This window comes from Streptopelia decaocto, assembly GCF_964273445.1.
Source record: "Streptopelia decaocto genome assembly, chromosome: 10".
NCBI classification, from domain to species: Eukaryota; Metazoa; Chordata; class Aves; order Columbiformes; family Columbidae; genus Streptopelia; species Streptopelia decaocto.
The window spans coordinates 12,483,409-12,504,016 of record NC_138665.1 but is presented as its reverse complement, the minus strand read 5'-3'; the positions used below and the strand labels follow the sequence as shown (position 1 = coordinate 12,504,016).

Genomic DNA, 20,608 nt, shown 5'->3' with positions numbered 1-20,608 from the left:
CCAAAGAGCCTTTCAGACTCTCTGCATTAGTTCTAGGTTTTCTTATGCTTCTTATGCTTTTGTGCTTCATCCTTGGTTATTCTCTGCATAAGCAAGGAATGTTCTGGCTGCACATCTACATACATTGGGATATAAATGATGGCGTACCATTGGAATGACTGGGCTTTTTTTAACATCTTTTTGTAGATCAAGTTACAGAAAATTTGGTCAACCTGACTTGACCTGAACCTGACTTTCAAACTTTGATTTGTTTCTCTTATTAGGCATTTGAAAACAACCTTTTCCGGGCCCCTATCTATTTGCATAAGATGCCTGAAACAGATTTCCTGATCATCCGGACACGACAAGGCTATTATGTTCGAGAATTAGTGGATATTTTTGTAGTTGGTCAGGAGTGCCCGCTTTATGAAGTACCTGGTCCCAACTCTAAACGAGCTAACACCCACATCAGAGATTTTCTGCAGGTATGTGATGAGAGACAATTTGGGGATCTGAGGGGTCTTTGGAGAAAGCCTGTGGCATAGGCACGGGCCTGGCGTGGACAGCCCTGGTTTGAGAGGTTCATTGCCATGCTATGGCTCCTCTTTTTTGTTTTGTTTTGTGTTTTTTTATTTTGTTGTGAGATGAGAACATTACAAGATTTGGATGTTAACCATACAGCCCACTTTGGTTGTCAGTTAACTAATGATTTAAAGCATGCTGCTTCTGTTTACTTGCATCCTAACTGATAAGTATATGGTGGAGGCTTTTTATTAGCCAAAATAAAAGATTATAAGGTTATATAAAAGTGTAGGAAACTGAATAAATTAGAATGAACTTTGAAGTGGTTGTGCTGTATAAAATGACAGTTACGTGGGTTTTACTAAGAGGCAATTAAGGGATCTTATCACAGTCCTATTACAGAGCACAGACTTAGAGTTGCTTGATAGGTCTTTTTTTATTTCTTACATCTTAAGGCAATTAAGCTTTGGAACTGTCACAGACCATTCAAATAAATATCCCCAAATTTAGATTTTGGAGAAAATTTCTAGAAATTTACTGTCAGTTTAATTCAAAATCATAATTCAAGAGGTATCTGCAGTTCAAGTTTCTGTGCCAAAGCTTGAACATTTCTAATATGATAATACAAAATTTCTAGGCAAATATTTTTCCACATCTCATTCTCAAAAATACCTGAACCTGAAGCAGACATGTGGCTTGGAAAAGTTAGTAAGTAAATGTATAAGAAGAAATGGGTTTTAAGTAGGAAGTCTGAAGCAGTCACTAGAAACAGCACTGTCTATATTGTCTTTGGAGGTTTGCTGTATTTTTTCTTCGGACATCACAAATGAGTCATATTTTGTAGGTTTTTATTTATCGCCTCTTCTGGAAAAGCAGAGACCGTCCTCGGAGAATTCGCATGGAGGACATCAAGAAGGCCTTTCCCTCGCACTCAGAGAGTAGCATCCGAAAGCGGCTAAAGCTTTGTGCTGATTTCAAGCGCACAGGTATCTAAAGGTTTTATGTATTGGTCAGCTATTCTTTGCTGCTCTTGGAGTTTCCAAGAGAGCAGGAGGATACAGCATTTCCTCCTCGTAAACCGGTTTTGAAAATGTCTATTTGAAGAACTGAAATGTAATCTGATTTTTTTTTTTTCTAATTTTTATGAATGTGCGCTTTCTTTTGGCACAAGTGTGCTTGATGGTGATAAATAACTACAGTTGGGGCATATTTTCTTTTTTATAACTCTTCGGACAGTGGTTTACTCATAAGTAACAATGTCCAACACCAACACATAGACATTTCCTCCCATCTGTGTATGGCTGTGTTGTGTTTTTCAAGCAGCTGCGTGCCAGTAGAAGCTTGTCCCATCTTCATGAGTCCCATAGTGCTCTGAGAGCCTGAGTTCTGATTTTTGTGTGTGCAGAATGATAAACAGGTTGTAATACAACCACAGGGAAAAGGAGTTTGAAGTGAGGAAGTGAAGGATAGAGTAGGTGCTTTTGGAATGTAGTTTATACATTGAATGAGCATGAATGTATGAGAGTTTCCTGATATAACACACTGAGTTAGGGGATGTTGACTTAGACAAATGCAGAATGAAAAAGCCTGTCACTTTTCATGGTCTAAGTGTCACAGGTTTGTCATATTTGCTACTTTTGCCAGCATTGCAGCAAATCTTGAAATACAGTTAGGATTATGATGGCATCCAACATTTGTGGGAAACTACCCAGTGTTTGATCTGTGCATTTTTTAGGGATGGACTCAAACTGGTGGGTTTTAAAGCCAGATTTCAGATTGCCGACAGAGGAAGAGATCAGAGCGATGGTGTCCCCGGAACAGTGCTGTGCTTATTACAGCATGATTGCAGCTGAGCAGCGACTGAAGGTAAACGGTCCTTGGAGTCTCTAAGGCAAGTTACTGACAAGTGAAGGGTGAGGCGAGGTGACACCTTCTGCCTGAAGCTGATTTTGCAGTAAATTAGGCCCTGACTACTGGGCAACTTGCTACGTTTTCTGCTCTGTAAGAAGGGAGTTAAATTCTTGAAGAGAGAGACATTATATTCTTACCACCTATGGTCTAGATATTGAGTTAGCTATGCTCAAAGGTAGCAAAGGGAAGGTATGAGAAAGGGCTTATGTTTCTACCTGGAGCTCTACAGCAGAAAGTAACCAGTACGTGGCTATGAGGGAGACTGGTTATTTTTTTTGAATCCAAATGTAGCATTTAGTTATGGAGTTTTGACAAAATACTGGGCAGTTTGATGTCTGTGATACTGTAGGTCACAGTGAATTTGGCAAATAAGTGTCTGTGGAAGTGTGCTTGTTCAGCATGACAAGTCTCCACAGGAGATTCATAATACACTTCTAGTTCTCTCTCCAGTAACCTTTTTAAGACTTTAGGTTCTAATTTTTTCCTAATATTTCTCTGTAGGATGCAGGTTATGGGGAGAAATCCTTCTTTGCGCCAGAAGAGGAGAATGAAGAGGATTTCCAAATGAAGATTGATGATGAGGTACTGTCAGAGCGATGTATGAGAATGCATGCCAATATATAAATCTGCGTAGCAGGAGAGAAACGAGGTCTTTAAATATAAAGGACATATTTAAAGTAGGATTCAGTAGATCAAACATTCTTGTGACTTTCCTGGGAATGCTGCTGCCAAGGTTACACCTGTGTTTGGGGATCCTTCGTGCCATGTCCTTTCAGCCCTTAAGGTTTTTTGATTTAAATGCCTTTTGTGAGTTGTCTAGCACCTTGTTTCTTCACAGAGGTTTTATCAGGGCAACTGAAGGATCAGTAAGTGGAATTTTGACCCTCATTATGTCAACTGAAAAGTTCTCAGTATGACTGGAAGAATACAAAATATAAAGCTTGGAATTCTCCTTGATAGTGGCAGGATTGTGAGGACGTGTTTCTCTTCTTGCTGGCAGGTGCGCACAGCTCCGTGGAACACCACACGAGCCTTCATTGCCGCTATGAAGGGCAAGTGCCTCCTAGAAGTGACTGGTGTAGCAGATCCTACCGGTTGTGGTGAAGGATTTTCTTATGTGAAGATTCCAAACAAACCAACTCAGCAGAAGGTACAGTTCCCAAGGTTGGGTCGGACAAGGAACAATAACTGGAAAGTCATGTGGGAGAAATGGATTAAATATGGGGCATTAGGAAGAGCAAATATCTGAAGATGAGCCTAGGAAAGACTATTATGTGATGACATTAATAGGCTGCACCTTCCTCTGAACAGGATGATAAAGAACCTCAGCCAGTGAAAAAGACAGTGACTGGGACAGATGCTGATCTGCGACGACTTTCTCTCAAAAATGCTAAACAGCTTCTGCGTAAATTTGGAGTGCCCGAAGAAGAGGTGAGCATCAACCTGGAGCAGGTTGCAGAGTTCTCTTCACTAACAGATTCAGCAGCTGGAGGTGAAAGGGACATAAACACTCATAAATACTCTGTGTGTAATGGACTTGAAATCCACAGTCAGCTGCCGTAGTTGTATATCTCTGAAGCCATTTCTAGTCCATCTTCTTCTTTCCAGATAAAGAAGTTGTCCCGGTGGGAAGTGATTGATGTGGTACGTACGATGTCCACAGAGCAGGCTCGTTCAGGGGAAGGTCCTATGAGCAAATTTGCACGTGGGTCTCGGTTTTCAGTAGCAGAACATCAGGAGAGATACAAAGAAGAGTGTCAGCGCATCTTTGATTTACAAAATAAGTAAGTTCTTATCCGATGTGTACAGCCTTGAACCCCACCCAGTCCCCACCTTATAAAGTCCAGAACTATGTGTGCCTGGGGCTCACTGATATGTCATGGTAGAGATGTTGATTCAGCTGGTTGGGCCCACAAAATCCAGCCCTGAGAAAGAGGATTTGGCTGTTAATAGAAACTTCTGGGTTAGCCTTAATGTCCTGGTGGCATAGACCTTTTAGAAAGGTAGAATGATTTTCATAGTCTGCCATGAGGTGTTCTGCTGTCCACAGATCAATAGTTCACCACCCTAGGGGAGGGAATATAGTACTGTTGATGAAGAGATCAACTTGTTGGAGAAGATTGGCTTGGAGCAATTGATCTTTTGGACATGGGGATTACAGGAGGACTGAGGAGCGAATATGTCTATTCTTGTAGTAGTGATTTGCAACATTAATTTTCAAACCTTTTGTCATTTTTACCTTGGTATTTCTGGGAAGGTAACAGGGGGGGGCACCTAACTGACTATCAAGGTTCCTCCTGTTTCAGGGTTCTGGAATCCACTGAGATCTTGTCAACAGACACAGATAGCAGCTCAGCTGAAGACAGTGACTTTGAAGAGATGGGAAAGAATATTGAGAATATGTTACAGAACAAGAAAACTAGTTCTCAGCTCTCTCGGGAAAGAGAAGAGCAGGAACGAAAGGAATTGCAAAGGATGCTCCTGGGAGAAGACAGTGGCAATGACAAAGAGAGGGGCAAAAAGGACAGGAGAGACAAAAAGGGGCTGTGTAAGTAACTGCAACCACCAGAATGTGTCTGGGAAGGGATGCAGGACTTAGTCGCAGGCCTCAAAATGTGCTGATCTGGCCTCTCAGAGGCGAGTGTGGATTCCTTATAGGGAGAATATACAAGCATCCTTAGCTGGGGCTTCTTCCTTCTCTGGAGCAGTTAGTGGCTGAAAATGCATTTAAAGTGTTTTTTTTTTTTCCCATAGCTTTGCTTATTTTGAACTATAAACTTTGTTATTTCTTTAGATATACACTGCTGCTTGCTGATTAAGTTTTCCTTCTTTTGGAGGGGGGATGGGGGTTGGTTTTGAGTCGTTTTCTCGAGAAGTGTTCACAAATAGTTCCTGCAACCAGCTTATGGTACTCTAATTGGATCTTGTGTTTAAACACAGCCAGGTATATGAAACAGAGGCACAATATGTAGACTGATAGCAGTGTCTGTTATACTGTGTGCTGTAGCAGCATGTTTGGGAGGTAACTGGACAGCTGCCCAATTTCGATCTCCAGGAGACGTGTTTATTATAAGTGCATTACAAAAGAGAACTTGACAGGTCCCTAACTGGCAGGTAAAAGTGTTTGAACTTGGGCACCTTGTTGACTGTAGCTGTTCTGGCTTTATAATCCATGTGGATAATATAGTAGTTCACCTTCATTTCAGGGCAACACATGTCACAGTAAGAGACCATGAGCAAGCAAGGGAGAGACTTATTGCTTAGGTTTTCCTGAATTTATGTCTTTGAAGTTTTTAAGCCAAAACTATCTGGTGTATGTGAACAATGATGTTTCTACAGTGTGAAAGAAATTAAAAGTAAATAAAACACTCTGTTGTAGCATCAGCTTCAGGAGCCTCAGCAAACTCTCACAAAGATGATGACACTGCCTCTGTAACCAGCCTTAATTCCTCTGCCACTGGCCGCCGCCTCAAAATCTATCGCACGTTTAGAGATGAGGATGGGAAAGAATACGTGAGGTGCGAGACAGTTCGGAAGCCCGCTGTTATTGATGCCTACTGCCGCATACGTACTACCAAAGATGAAGAGTTCATGTAAGACCTATATGATTTTTTTTTTTAAACTTTATCTGTAGCCTATTTCATTGTATTGGCAGTATGAAGAAATGTAGAATTGAGGGTAGAAGCCCAGCACCGTAATTGTGTGGAGAGAGAGATTTAATGGCTGTCCATTTGGAGGGTGTTACGGATATTGTGCAGTGATTGACCTGGCAGAAGAGGACCTGGTAAATTATCAATTTAGGTGAAAAACTGGTGGTTTTTGTTTTTTCCCTCCAGACGAAAGTTTGCTTTATTTGATGAACAGCACCGTGAGGAAATGCGGAAGGAGCGGCGCAGGATCCAGGAACAATTACGGAGGTTAAAAAGGAACCAAGAAAAAGAGAAACTCAAGGGCCCGCCAGAAAAGAAACCCAAGAAGATGAAAGAGCGTCCAGACTTGAAAGTAAGCATATCCATGTGTGAAGCATGTTAACAGATCTCGGGTATTGCAAAAGTTTTCTGTTCTAGTGATGTATGAAAGGTCTGACAAGGGGATTTTAATGATACTTTGCCTCTAAACTGGGAGGCTATGTATGAATTCTGATCTGTCATCTTTCTTATAATTTTGCAGCTAAAATGTGGAGCATGTGGTGCAATTGGCCATATGAGGACTAATAAGTTCTGCCCTCTTTACTACCAAACAAATGCCCCACCTTCTAATCCTGTTGCAATGACAGAGGAGCAGGAGGAAGAGCTGGAAAAAACAGTCATTCACAATGATAATGAAGAACTCATCAAAGTGGAAGGAACAAAAATTGTCCTGGGAAAACAACTGATTGAGAGGTAAGGGAAGAAGCAAAGATACTGAAGGGTAGTAAGAAAAACAAAATAGTGCAGAATACTGATACGTATATTAATCACAGCAATACAGTGAAAGGGCTTTACACAGACTGTTAGTACAGTATTTCATTTGTGTATTTGGTATGATGGCGCCAGAGTCAATACTGAGGGATGAATGGTCTGGATTCACAAGGCAACTGGAGAGCATATTATGCTTTTTTGTTTTTACGTAGTGCGGATGAGGTTCGCAGGAAATCACTGGTCCTGAAGTTTCCTAAACAGCAGCTTCCTCCAAAGAAGAAGCGGCGAGTAGGGACAACCGTTCACTGTGATTATCTGAATGTGAGTGAAAGTGTTACTGAGTTGATTGCAGCTTCTCTTTTTCTGTTTGTACCCACTGGCAGGTTACATTACTATTCCTGGGCTTCTTCCACATCCAGCACAGTTACCTGCCCAGTAAATTGATAAATTAATAAACTAAATTACCTAGGATTTCTCTGGGTAAATATTTTGCATCTTGGAACTGCGTTAATTTTTCTGCCTCTGATTTCTTTAGCGTCCTCATAAATCTATCCACCGACGGCGAACAGATCCCATGGTGACGCTGTCATCCATCTTGGAGGGCATCATCAATGACATAAGGGATCTTCCTAATGTAAGTTTAAGCTATGAGACCAAAAGCCTGTGTCTTGAGCAATATGGTTGCAGTAGGTTATGTGTCATAGATTCCAAAATTAGGCTAGGCTTTTCTCAGATCAGTGCTGTGCCACTTCTTTTTCCCCTGCCCTGCACACGATTCGTGTGCATTATTTCCTAAATTACCTCAGCTCAGAATCTTTTTGAGATTAAAACATCCACATCAGAAAAAAAGGTCAAATAGTTCTTTATGGATACATATTCAAAGCCTGGGGTGTGATATATATATTTTTTTTTGTTTTTCTCCCCCTCTCAGCCCCACCAAAACCAGAAAAATATGTGTAACACTCGATGTAGTAACGTGCAATACTTTTATATAAGTGGCACTGGAGAAAATTGTGTGCTTCACTGCTTCTGACCAGATTTTACCAGAAACTTGCAAAATCAAAGGATTAAATGGAAGATTTGAGTTGAAATGAGAAGTTAAAAGTTGTTTCTTGACTTTTAGCTGCTTAACAAAAATTCGATTTGGGAATTCTTTGTGAGATTTTTCTTCTTATGATGGTATTAAAGAACATTTTATAGAGGAAAGTGATAGCTACCATGGGGCTTATCATATTTTCCCTGATGCAGTTAAGGAACTGATTGTGTAAAGGTTTCATATGTTAGTGCCTATTCAACTGTGGAGGTTGAACTGAGATTACCTGTGTTAATAAGCATGCATTTTCTTTTCTTCATCCTCAGACTTACCCCTTTCATACACCTGTAAATCCAAAGGTTGTCAAAGATTATTATAAGATTATTACTCGGCCCATGGATTTACAGACCCTGCGTGAAAATGTTCGTAAGCGGCAGTACCCATCCCGGGAAGAGTTCAGGGAACACCTGGAACTAATTGTTAAGAACAGCGCGACGTACAATGGTAGGCTATTGACAACGCAGGGAAACTGCGTTTCTGCTAATACACTGTACATGCATGAAGTGTGGATCTTTTAGAAATAACAAAAGCAACAGAAAAGCAGAATAAATTCACTGTCAGATGGCAACAGTAAACATGTTTTTCCAGATATACCTGAAAGACTGTATTAAGGTTAATGAGCTTAATCATATATAAGAAAGAAGTGGACCGTAGCATTTGACAGTAACTAAATGATGACTGTGATGTAGGAACTGCAGTTCAATTGTGGACCTCTCAATGACTGAAGACGCTGGTGCCTGTATTAAATCAGATGGCACTGAAGCAAAGTCCTGCATATCCGCTTCATACACAGTGAAGCTGAGCAAAACTTTATTTTCAGCAGGCTACAGTATGAGTGTCCTTCCTTTTTGCTTTCAGACGTGGATGCATGGGGAGATACTTGTGAGCTTATTTTCTCAATATTATGCTCTAGTGAATTAATCTTTCAGTACAAATAGTTCACACTTCTTGAAGCATTGCCTTGGAGCATGCAGCTTTCTGTAGAGTTTACCATAATGATTTTGCATATTTTTGGTTCTTAGTTGCAATAATTTTTTTCCCCATTTGGAAAAGTCAGAAAGCTAGTTAAAAAACAAAAAAGTGTAGATTCTGCAGTAGAGCATGTATCTGCTGGGGAAAAGTGCTGATTCGTTGGGCAACTATAGGTCAGCTGTATTGTGACTGCTGATAGAAAGGTCTTTGTCCAAAAAGTATCCATTCAACAAAAACCTCCCAGCTGCATTCAGTCTCCCTGGGCTGGGCAGCATTCAGGGGGACACTGACAGCACTGGTTTTGTGGCTTTGCCGCTTCCTTTACTGTTTTGACAGCTAAGTCCCTGTTTTATCCTAATAAATGAGATTTTGTTCATAGTTCTGTTGCGAATACCTGTTTCCATGTTTGAGGAATCATTAAATTTTTGAAAGCTCTGGTTTTCTGAATACTCCTTCAGTGTCCATCTTGCCTTCCTTAGCTGTTGTGCTTCACTGACTGGATTTAATGGAGGGAACAGAAATGTCATGACATATACTCTGAAAGTTTGGCAAAGGTGGAGGCCTTAGAGGCCAATGTTCCCCAGGCACAGCTGCTTTCCCACAGGGCAGGGCTGTCAGACTCATTTTCACCGGGGGCCACATCCACCTCCCAGTTGCCTTCAAAGGGCCGAATGTAATTTTAGGACTGTATGAATGTAACTACTCCTACATTTATACAGAAGTTACATTCATACAGTGCTAAAATTACATTCGGTCCTTCGAAGGCAACCGAGAAGCTGATGTGGCCCCCGGTGAAAATGAGTTTGACACCCCTGCAATAGGGTTCCCAAACCTTAACAGAATGTATGGCAGAAGTGTGAATATTTGCTGCAAATAAGCTTTTCTTATATAAAATCTATACTAAACTTTAATAATTCTGTGCATTGAGAGTATACTTGAGCATATACTCCCAACTGTGGTAGAAATATAATCAGAGATGCTTTAGGAGTAAAGATTAATTAATATTGTGACATAATTGGCCTTTTTAATCAGGCTGGACTATCTCACTGTACTTTCTGTGTATTTGCAGGGCCAAAGCACTCACTGACACAGATATCTCAGTCCATGCTGGACCTGTGTGATGAAAAGCTGAAAGAGGCGAGTCTGGTGAATGAGTTGTGATCAGGGCAGAGAGGGAGGGATGGTCGGGGTGGTTGTGGAGTTTGCAGATAGAAGATGCGAGGAGGTCAAACACAGGGCTTTAAGGAGATTAGAAGAATAAGGGAACTCCTCCCCCCACCCTGCGGTGTATTTGAACTTTTATGATTATAAACAGCTCACGTAGGAGTTTTTCTCAAAAAACAGATGCTTGTTTGTTACTCTGGTTACTCGATCTTGTATGTAGGTGTCCTGGTTTTGGCTAAAACAGGACCAGTTCTCTTTTAGTAATTTTTCCTTTCAGTTAAGTTTCTTCTAAGTAACTGCATTTTCTTATATCTAGGCTATTATCTCCTCTTATTTAACAAGTGTCTTCATAAAAAGCTGAATGGGAGTCTCTTTGGGACAGATTATCCTGATACCAACAGTTACTAATTTAGGGTCGGGTCAGCCATTGAAGTTCCTTACTTTTATTGCAGAAAGAAGATAAGCTGGCTCGATTAGAAAAAGCAATTAATCCCCTCCTGGATGATGATGATCAAGTGGCCTTTTCCTTCATTTTGGATAACATCGTCACTCAAAAGATGATGGCAGTTCCAGACGTATGTAGCTTGAGTAGAGCGTGTGTGTGTGATGCGCAAAGTGTGCAGATTATAGTCCCATGGCTGTATAGTTACACTGTGGTGGTTAGTGCACTGCAAAAAGCAAACAAACGAACACCCCAAAAAACAAAACAAAACCAATGACCAAAAGTGCTCTGTCAGGGAGCTGGCCTGTGATTTTTCTGACTGGCACAGACACACCTGTACTCATCCCCTTCATTGGAGCGAAGGTCCAGGAGTGAAGGTTGGGTTCCAGGTCTTTTCCTGCTGCTCTCACTCCTGGGTAGTGCCTGTGTCAGTCTCCCATGAGTACTAAGTCACTGATTTTCATTAAGCATGGTCATTGTAAAACATACTCTTCTCCTGCTGGTTAAGCACTTGCTTTGGTAGGTCTTGGAGCACACTGCAACACTGCAGTTTTCAGGTGCAAATGAAACTCAAGGTGATTTCTAATTTATCAGGTTTACCCAGTCTTGTACTAGTTCATTAGTATTAAAAACAAACAAACTCAAATCAAACAAAAAGCCCTCCAGCCTTAAGCTTACCAAATGAAACCGCACAGATAAAGACTTCAGTGTTGCTCATCTATGTGTTTTGTGTCTGAATGGAGGAAGGAACAAGAGTGGTTAGACTGAATGAGAGAGGGCGTAATGCCTGCCCTTTTTAAAACTTCGTTAGTTCCATTCTCTATTCAGGTATCTGATCAGATATCTGATGTTTAGAAGCAGATTTTAGAGTTTTTCTATGCTGTCACAACATGATGAACTGTTAACTGGTACGTGTAGCCACTGTTGTGAGATCAGACATAGGTTTATGTTCTTTGTTTATTGTACAAGCAATGAGTGTTCTTGCTGGATACTGCAGTCGTGTTGTGCAGGAAACAGTGATACTAAATAGAAAAGTCATTACTATTTTGTATTACATGTTTCTACTGTCAAATGGATATCAGCAGGCCTAGTTAAAAATCCAACTGGTAGATCTTCTGTGTCCCTCCTGAAGCTAAATGATTGGAATCAAGATGCCTTGGGATAAATACTTTCCATACATTTTGGGTGTTAATCAGTTCTGGAGACTTGCTTTATGAAATTTGTACCTCAAACTGTTAAAAATTGTGCACAGAAGCTTTCTAAACTTATCTGTTTTCTTTCTTTTAGTCTTGGCCATTTCATCATCCAGTTAACAAAAAGTTTGTTCCTGATTATTACAAGGTGATTGCTAATCCAATGGATCTGGAGACTATCCGCAAGGTGTGTAGCTTGTACTGAGCAGCCACTTGAGACATGTTTAGACTTGATTACTTACTGGGTGACAATCTCTTCCAGAATATCTCCAAACACAAGTACCAGAACAGAGAGACTTTCCTGGATGATGTTAACCTCATCCTTGCCAACAGCATAAAGTACAATGGTAGGTGGTGAAAATAAGGCTTCAGCTGCCTTCTGTACTTAAATGAATACATCTGGGCCCCTGTTCTGTAGTGCTGTCAAAGCCTGAAGCTGTGAATCCTGAGCTTGATTGTTGCTTTCCTGCTGAGAAAAGAGATGCTTAAACAGTGACATTTTCACTGTCATGTGGTGCTTTATTTATTATGTTGTGTTGAATGGGGCAGTTACATTTGGGGAAGATTTTCTACTTGTTCACTGCACATCTCTGCTTCAATGATTTTAGGGAATTTCCTTGAGATTGACAGGGTAAAACCTTCCTGTCTCCATAATCATATCTTTAATGCTAGAACAAACTGGTTGCTCTTTGTTAGCTGAGTATGAACCCTGCTCTATATTTCTTCCTATTAATAGATCAGAAGGTGTTGGGATTTAGGGACCTGTGTCATGAGAGCTATGTAATGAAACCCAGTGTTTCTGCCTCAGCAGCTGGAACTGAGCAAATGTCAGAATGCATAAAGAGATTTGTTTCTCACTACAGGGCCAGACAGTCAGTACACAAAAACAGCCCAGGAGATTGTAAACATCTGTTACCAAACCTTAGCTGAGGTATGTGGACAACTCTAGTGTAATATTTTTGCATGTTTGAATTTTCTGTTCTGCAACCTTAGCAAGCTTCTTTTTTCTTAGTATGATGAGCACCTGACTCAACTTGAGAGAGACATCTCTACTGCTAAGGAAGCAGCACTAGAGGAGGCAGATCTGGAAAGTCTTGATCCTATGACCCCTGGTCCCTACACTCCACAGGCAAGTGACCAAGAAAAGTTTTTGCTTTCTTCTAGTTTCAATCTCCTGGATGTTTCATCTAAAGATACTTCCTTGTTTACTGTTCTTCATCTGTCTGCAGTTTGTCTTTTAGTAGAGTATCTTGTTGGATGGTGTATTAACAGCTATTTTTTAAGGATAAAGATGAGCAGCAGTTATGATGCTTCAGAGAGTGAGATACCTAGACAAAGAAGGTAATTTCCCAAGCAACATGCAAAACTGGTCTCAAGATGAGCTGTATCCGGGCAGGTACAACTGGATGTTGGCTAGAAATTCAAAGACTGCACAAGTTGTTGTGGTTTAACCCCAGTTGGCAACTAGGACCTGCTGCTCGCTCAATACCCCCATCCCCCCAAGTGCAATGAGGGAGAGAATCAAAAGGGGAAAAAAGCCTTGTCAGTTTACATAAAAACAGTTTTAATAGGACAGTGAAGGAAAATAATAATAATATTAATAGAATGTGCAAAATAAGTGATGCACATTGCAATTGCTCACCACCCATGACACCTGTAGCCCATGGGTTCCCAAGCAGCAATATTTGCACCCTTGGGCCAACTCCAGTTTTGAGCATATGGTCAGGAACAGCCCTTTGGCCAGTTTGGAGCAGCTGTCCTGGCTGTGCTCCCTCCCAGCACCTTGTGCACCTTGCAGAGCACGGGAGGGTAAAAAAGTCCTTGACTACCCCGCAACAGCCCCATCAGTGTGTTATTAACATTCTTCTCATACTAAATCCAAAACACAGCACTACACCAGCTGGTAGAAAGAAAACTAACTCGATCCCAGCTGAAACCAGGACACACGTGTCGCAGTTAGAAACCCCCAGAAGGCAAGCAGTGAAAGGGTGAGGAGCACAAGAGGAGAAAACATCGATACTGTAGTGCTGAGAAGCCAGAGAGTTGTTTGGTAGGGGCAGTTTTGAAGAGGCTTATTGCTATGAGCAAAGAAACTGCCTAATATGGTCAGCGAAGTACAACTCCTCTGCATACTTTGGTGGGATTCTGTATTTATTTTGGTTCTAATAGAAATACATTTTTTTTTATTCGTCATTATTATTTTATAGGAGACAATTGGATATGTCAGTTATTTTGTATATATTATAGACCAAGTTGGAAGCATAATTTTGACTGGAGATTGTATGACTGACTGCGTTGTCAGTGTTTACAGTTTGGTAAAGTTTTATAAGCCATTTAGGCTTTTTTTTTTTTTAATGCTGCTTCTTGCCTCAGGCTGTTTGGTTGTTTTAAAAAACATCAATAAAAAACCTCAACCGGGAACGACAAGTTCATGCCTGAAAAATAAAATTGCCTTTGGAATTTGCCTGATAACTTAGGTAATGGTCCAGGGAATGTCACCCTGGTGTCTGAAATGTGCCTTTTGTATATTTGGAAAACTGCTGAAGTTCATAAGCCTTGGAAAAGATCTCTGCTAATAACTGAATGATTGAAATTCAAATGTTGTATGCTCGATGCAGGATGACAGAGCAACGCTTTCTTTGCAGTTTTTCATCCCAATTGTAGACCAATAATTTTTCTGTTCTGTGCAAGTCTGGTGTGATTACATCTGGACAGCTGCATTTCATTTTAGCAGAGTCAGAGCAGAAAAGAGGGGCTTGAAGTCGAAGGAACAATTTAACCTCTTATAAAGTTTATTTTTGAGAGAAAAATGAGTTTAATTTGTTTTTTAGGCAATAGATATACCAAGATTATATGGCTGGAGCCAGGTAGAAGGCTACATACAATTTTGGGGCAATATTTAACACACTCCATCCATCTCTCCCCCCCCCCAAAAAAATAAAAAAGTATAACTGAGTTTCGCAGAAAAAGACCTTCCTGGCAATGGGAAGTGTCGGGCTGCCAGGGAGCCTTTGGAGATCAGTGGTTGAAACTATTGACACATTTCAAGGATGATCCCAGTACCTCAGAATGAGGGACAAAAATATCGTTCTTCTCTGTATCTGACGGTTTCCTTCCCAAGAGCAGTATTACCTGTTTGGATTTTTTCCACGTTGATCGGGAGAGAGGAGAAGAGGCTTGATCAGGGAACTGCCCATGAGTTGTTTGCTCCTTCTCTGTGCTTGCTAAAGCAGAGAGCTCTGGAGCTTCTCCCTCCAACTTGCCATCTGAAGGCCGCCCTTTCCCTTCTTGGCTGGAGGTAACGCTCCCGCTTCCCACGCTCCCAGAGCTGTCACAGATGGCAGGTCTGGTGATGGTTGCTTGGCTTTAGTTCCCTTTATTTCAAATGCAGTTGTGATGACTAATGTTTATCTTCCCATATGCGTCTTCAGGAGTTGGACTCCAGGATAAGAAGCAAATGCAGCAAGTAGAGTTGTCTGTGGTTTACATGTCTGCTTAAATTCTTAGGAAGCCTGTTTTGCTTAATTTAAACAGTATTTCTGCTGCTCTTAACACTTCTAGGATTGTAATAATATATAAGCTGTGTATTATACAGGCATTTTGTCAAAATCCTAACCTGTAGTTCCTCATTAACTCTTCAGAGGTCAACTGGCATGCAAGCTACAGATTGGCTTTTAGAACACGTTATCCAAACCCCGCTTTTTTTTTGCTTTTGTCAGCTTTAGGGACTCTTGAGACAGTGATTTACATAGAATTGATTGTAAGTTGAAGCTTTGCTATGATATTTCATATGTGATGGACTTTTCCAGTTCTAATAGCAGCATTTGTGGTTGCAACACCATTTCCATTGTAGGAATGGAAATGAAAAGGGCCCTGATGAGTCAAACCAAAGACTGATGTAATCAAGTATTCTGTCTCTGTCAGGGTCCAGAAGTAAGTGGATGCAAACATGCGGTGGTGATCCTTCTTTCACTGAAGCCTCTGCTCCTGGCAGTTGGCTGCTCAGGCACCGTAAACTGGTGTTGCATCTAGACCATTGTATTCATGAGCTGCACAGAGGCCTGTTCTCTATAAATCTGTCTAATCCTTTTGGATTCCCTTTACGATTTTGGCCTCTATAGGACTGCACTGTGTGGAAGTACTGACTTCTGTTTTAAAATCTGCGGTTTGGCAATCTTCAAACCTGAGGTTGTGAGCTATTGCATTTTACCATGTTTGTTCTTTAAAGAATAAATAGTTTATTTTGATTAAGCGGTCTTTAATGATATAAACACCATGCCAAAAAAATGCTTTTTGCATTTAGTCCTGAAGTCCCCGTCTTGCCTCTCAAGATACTGTTCTAGTCTCAGTTCAGTGCCTGAGAATGTTGTGTCTCCTATTTCCACATATACTTTAGCCACCTGATTTCTATGACACCAACACTTCCCTCAGTATGTCACATGATGCTTCAGTCTATCAAGATGAGAGCAATTTGTCTGCTATGGACACTCCCATCACTACCCCAGAGAAGCGAGGAACTCAGGTCAGAATCCAACCTGGTATTCTATGATTCTGTGATTTTTTTCATGTGGTTGGAGAGTTGGGTTGTGTAAGGAAATTACTGAAAAGAGGCAATTACTTTGTAGGAAACAGGTGACAAAGATCAGCAGGTTTCCCAAGCAGAGGAGGAAATCCATTTTGAAAGTTATGGTATTTCCTTCATTTTGACTGCTCTGAGGGAAAAGGAAAAATTTAAACAGCACTGGGAATTGAGACTCTGCAAAACAAAGAATAGAGAATCAAAAGCTGCAGAAGAATCTGCCTAAGGCCAGATATTTGTTTGCTTCACTACTTCTGGGAGTAGAAACCTGGTGACTCATGCTACAAAGGGCTAATATGCAATCCCTTGTTGATTCTGTATAGTGAAATGGTGAACTACATTCTACAGATTTGGAAGATGATAATGAGATTATTATGGTTGCATTCACTTATGAGTAGAAGCTGTGCAAACACCTAGGAAGAGATGGTTGTGACTCTAGATACTTCATAGTTGTAAAAGGAAAAAAAAGCAGACAGGTTAAAGGTATTCAATCATTATAAATTAACTTGTTACAGTAACCAGAGAACATTTTTTATTGGTCTTTATTCTGTATTAAACAAAAAAGACTTGTTGGAGGAGAGGGAATAGCAGAAGGAGGTTCAGTAATATAACCATTAAAATAAAATAAAAATGAGGAGAGCCACAAGACTGAAGGTGGTACCAGAGAGACTAGTGAGAGCTATTTGGAACAATCCAGACAAACAGATTGAATATGAATGTTTCCATCTAGTATTGTGGCTGTCTGTAGCTTTGAGAATGCCTTCTAGATTTTGAAGTCTTCAAGCTTTCTATAGACTTTCAGTTTATAGTCTTTGGGACAGAATCTGCATGTCCTCTCTACCTTGGATTCATGGTGACTGAGGGAAGAACAGGGGAGAGAAGGGGAGAAGATTTGTTGCAAACTGCCATGTGCTTTTCAAATATTTTGTGAAAATAAGCACTTCTTAAGATCTAGTGGTATTTTCCAGAAATAGCTAGGTAGACAAAGAACTCTGGTGCTGTAAGGCTGGAGACTCCCTTTTCAAGGATGAGCACATCAGGATAAAAGTGTGTGGAGACTGTGTGCTCTCCAGTCTTAGAATAAATAGAGAGCATCCTTGCTCTGAAAGTGATATACGTATATTTTTCTTTTTGTCTTCCCCGCCCCCCTGTACACCCACACCCATCATTGTGGTCCAGATGTCAGTCATACCCTTTGGTTCCTGTCCAGTAGTGCCTTCCTCAATGGTATCGCTCTTTGTGTTCCCCATCCAGATGCGCCAGGGGCGAGGTAGGCTGGGTGAGGAAGACTCTGACGTAGATATTGAAGGGTTTGATGACGATGATGATGGGAAACCTAAGACTCCAGCCCCAGTGAGTATATTTACAGAAATCCCAGCCACAGGCTACGCGTTGACTTGCATAATTGTGGTAAAAGTCTCCATCACAGTATTCATAGCAATAGTGAGACTCTTGAATGTAGTTTTGAAATGTTAGCATTATGAAATGAGTGAATACTTCAGAATGAACAGTGGGCTAAATAAGAGATGTGTGCTGGAAATGGCAGCGGTAGTTTGTGTTGTTTGATCTTCACTACTCCTGTTTTGCACGAGCTAGGAAGTTGAAGATGCAGATGGTGACCTTGCTGATGAAGAAGAAGGATCAGCCCAGCAGCCCCAGGCCAGTGTCCTCTATGAAGATTTGCTCATGTCGGATGGAGAGGATGATGATGATGGGAGTGAGGAAGAGGGAGATAATCCTTTCTCATGTAGGTGTCCTTTTTTTCTAAAAGGTTAATTGCAACTGCTTGTTCACAAACCCAGCTAATCTTCTAATGTTTCCATCACAAAAACGTGCAGTAGAGAGCACAGAGCATAACTGGGATATGTAGGCCAAGTGGTCTAGTACTCAAAAAGGAAAAGAGACCAAAGGGCAAGATGAGAAAATTGGATGAATGTAAATGGAACTGAAAACAGAATGGAATAGGAATGGTGTAAGTATGGACACAAAAGAAAGCAGAGTTAAGGCAAGATCTGGCCACTTTTATTTCATCAAGTGAAACTGCAAATGGTTCTGAAAAGACTGGGGCAACAATTTGGTGTGCAGAGCCAGCAATGGGCAGTTCAGTAAAAGCACAGTGTTTATTCTGATGTGAAACAGTGTGGCCAACGTTAATCAAGAACCGGAAGAGGTGTCTGGAGGTTCTTCAGATTGGTTCCCTGTTTTACTAGAAAACTTGCTGTGCAGAAGAGCTTGTGGTGGTATTTAGTGATGGCTTCTGAAAATAATTCAGGGGGAAGAAGGAGGAATTATTCAGAGTAGGCGAGCAAATAAGGCCTTTTTTGGGTAATGGTGGTAATGAGGTTGTTCTTGAATAACATCAGAATTGGGGGTTATCACCTCCCAGATAACCTTTTCTGCTCCCTTGTGGAGACACCACGTTGAAGACGTTCCTTCCAGTCAATATTGCAGCTTTTAAACAAAGACAATGGGCAAGTCACTGACAACAAAACTGCTGATTTGTGACCAGATGTTGGTTCATTCCACAGCTATCCAACTGAGTGAGAGTGGCAGCGACTCCGATGTGGAGCCCAATGCAGTGAGACCTAAGCAACCTCATGTTATTCAAGAGAACACGCGAATGGGCATGGACAATGAAGAAAGCATGATGTCTTATGAAGGAGACGCTGGGGAAACCTCTCATGTTATGGAGGACAGTAACATCAGGTAATTAGAGCTGAGAATCTTGTTAAAATAATTCGTCAAAACATAACCACTTATTTTAAAGATGCCTTTGAAGTTAAAGGATTATTTAGCTGATTAACTTTGTGTTGTTTTTTTTTTTTTCCTCTAAAAATAAGCATTTCCTTACTTGAAAGGAAACTGCTTAGTTGAAGTCCAAAAGAATAGAAATATATATATTCTGTATTTTGGAAGAGTTCCATTATTAGAAGGTGACAAGTACAGCAATATCAGCTTACCTACTCTTCCTATGTTCTTTTTCTGCTCATGGAATTCAGGCCCTTAATACTATTATTTGCCGAATAAATGATCGTACAGGTGCTGGGTCAGGCGAATGATCGGTCCAGCACAGCACCTTGACAAAGTCAACAGAAAACACTGGAGGAGATGATGGGAAGGGGCTGTCTGTGTTAAAGATGACAGATGAAATGTGTTGGAGCAATCAGTTTTTCCTGCCCTGAGTATATCGGAGTGGGGTGAGGAGGCTGGTAGACAATTGTTTCATCAGAACTGTTTTTATTTTCAAAAGCTGGCTGTTCACAGAATTAAAGTGCACAGTGGCTCTGAGTGTTCCACAAGGATTTCACACCAGGGACATTTTACAGGAGTTAAATATAGAATTGTCCGTATCAGCGGCCGATTTGAAAAGATGGCACAGTAACAGCATCTCCTTTCTCCTAGTTACGGCAGCTACGAAGAACCAGACCCGAAATCCAACACGAGAGACACCAGCTTCAGCAGCATGGGAGGGTACGAGATCTCGGAGGAGGAGGAGGAGGAGGAGCAGCAGCGCTGTGGGCCCAGCGTCTTGAGCCAGGTCCACCTGTCCGAGGACGAGGAGGACAGCGAGGACTTTCATTCCATCGCAGGGGACAGCGACCTGGACTCGGACGAGTGAGCCGTGCTCACCCGCGGCCACTCTGCGCTCCCCGGTTTCTCCTGTCCCGCTTCGGCGAGGGGAACGGTGTCGCGTGGACTGCGTTAACAAGATTTAAAAAAAATATATAATATTTTATTGGTTATAAAACATGTGACTTGAGTAAATGGTGAAAAACAAGCTTTAAACAAGCACATCCTCCTGAACTTTTGGGTGGCCACAGCTTGTAATAGTTCCAGAATCCAGCTGTGTTCTGCAGCCTTTGAAGATGTGAAATAATTCCTCAGAAATACCAGCCTGTTTGGTGCATGCAGATCTGTCAGGAAAAAAAAGGCTCAGAATAAAATACCTGCTGATGCTAAACAACTATGAAACTACTTTTATAAAGGGAAAGTTTTTCTCTGGGCCTACAGCAGGACCCGTGCCTCAGTCTCACCCCGGGCTGGTTTGGATGAGCACCTCACCACAGCTGCCCTTTTTTTTTTTTTTAAAGTTGCCTCCGGTCCCAGAAATCAGAATTTGGTACTTTGAGGCCTCGGAAAGGCTCATTATTCACTGGAGGCTCCCCCTTTCCAGTCACCGGGGGCTCTGTAACGGTCCGTTTCCCGGTGCCATGTGCGGGGATGCCCCGCGGCGAGGGCGGTTGCGCACGCGCAGTCCCGCTGCGTTTGTCGCAACGGCTTCGCGCGGAGGGATACCTGGCCCGACAAGATGTCTCGGCGCTGGGTGGCGGCGCTGCCTGGGCGAGGGCGGGC

At 41.5% G+C, this 20,608-nt stretch overlaps 1 protein-coding gene across 5 annotated transcripts in view; it reads left to right on the top strand.

The window, feature by feature from the left end:
* Positions 1-20,258, top strand: part of TAF1 (TATA-box binding protein associated factor 1) — a 33,521-nt gene extending 13,263 nt beyond the window's left edge. For 3 of the 5 annotated variants that reach the window (XM_082062047.1, XM_082062045.1, XM_082062048.1), the window contains 25 exons: positions 264-464; positions 1,346-1,487; positions 2,237-2,367; positions 2,914-2,994; positions 3,413-3,562; positions 3,724-3,843; positions 4,021-4,196; positions 4,719-4,960; positions 5,792-6,005; positions 6,249-6,414; positions 6,583-6,794; positions 7,025-7,133; positions 7,348-7,446; positions 8,172-8,349; positions 9,947-10,014; positions 10,494-10,616; positions 11,771-11,863; positions 11,939-12,023; positions 12,540-12,607; positions 12,689-12,805; positions 16,073-16,198; positions 17,510-17,608; positions 17,852-18,002; positions 18,784-18,961; positions 19,658-20,258. In XM_082062047.1, the coding sequence (XP_081918173.1) occupies positions 264-464; positions 1,346-1,487; positions 2,237-2,367; positions 2,914-2,994; positions 3,413-3,562; positions 3,724-3,843; positions 4,021-4,196; positions 4,719-4,960; positions 5,792-6,005; positions 6,249-6,414; positions 6,583-6,794; positions 7,025-7,133; positions 7,348-7,446; positions 8,172-8,349; positions 9,947-10,014; positions 10,494-10,616; positions 11,771-11,863; positions 11,939-12,023; positions 12,540-12,607; positions 12,689-12,805; positions 16,073-16,198; positions 17,510-17,608; positions 17,852-18,002; positions 18,784-18,961; positions 19,658-19,874 (3,546 nt within the window). In that variant the 3' untranslated portion in view covers positions 19,875-20,258. The remainder of the gene's footprint in view (positions 1-263; positions 465-1,345; positions 1,488-2,236; positions 2,368-2,913; positions 2,995-3,412; positions 3,563-3,723; positions 3,844-4,020; positions 4,197-4,718; positions 4,961-5,791; positions 6,006-6,248; positions 6,415-6,582; positions 6,795-7,024; positions 7,134-7,347; positions 7,447-8,171; positions 8,350-9,946; positions 10,015-10,493; positions 10,617-11,770; positions 11,864-11,938; positions 12,024-12,539; positions 12,608-12,688; positions 12,806-16,072; positions 16,199-17,509; positions 17,609-17,851; positions 18,003-18,783; positions 18,962-19,657) is intronic. The other 2 variants (XM_082062049.1, XM_082062046.1) reach the window with 1 other exon arrangement.
* Positions 20,259-20,608: the final 350 nt, after the last annotated feature.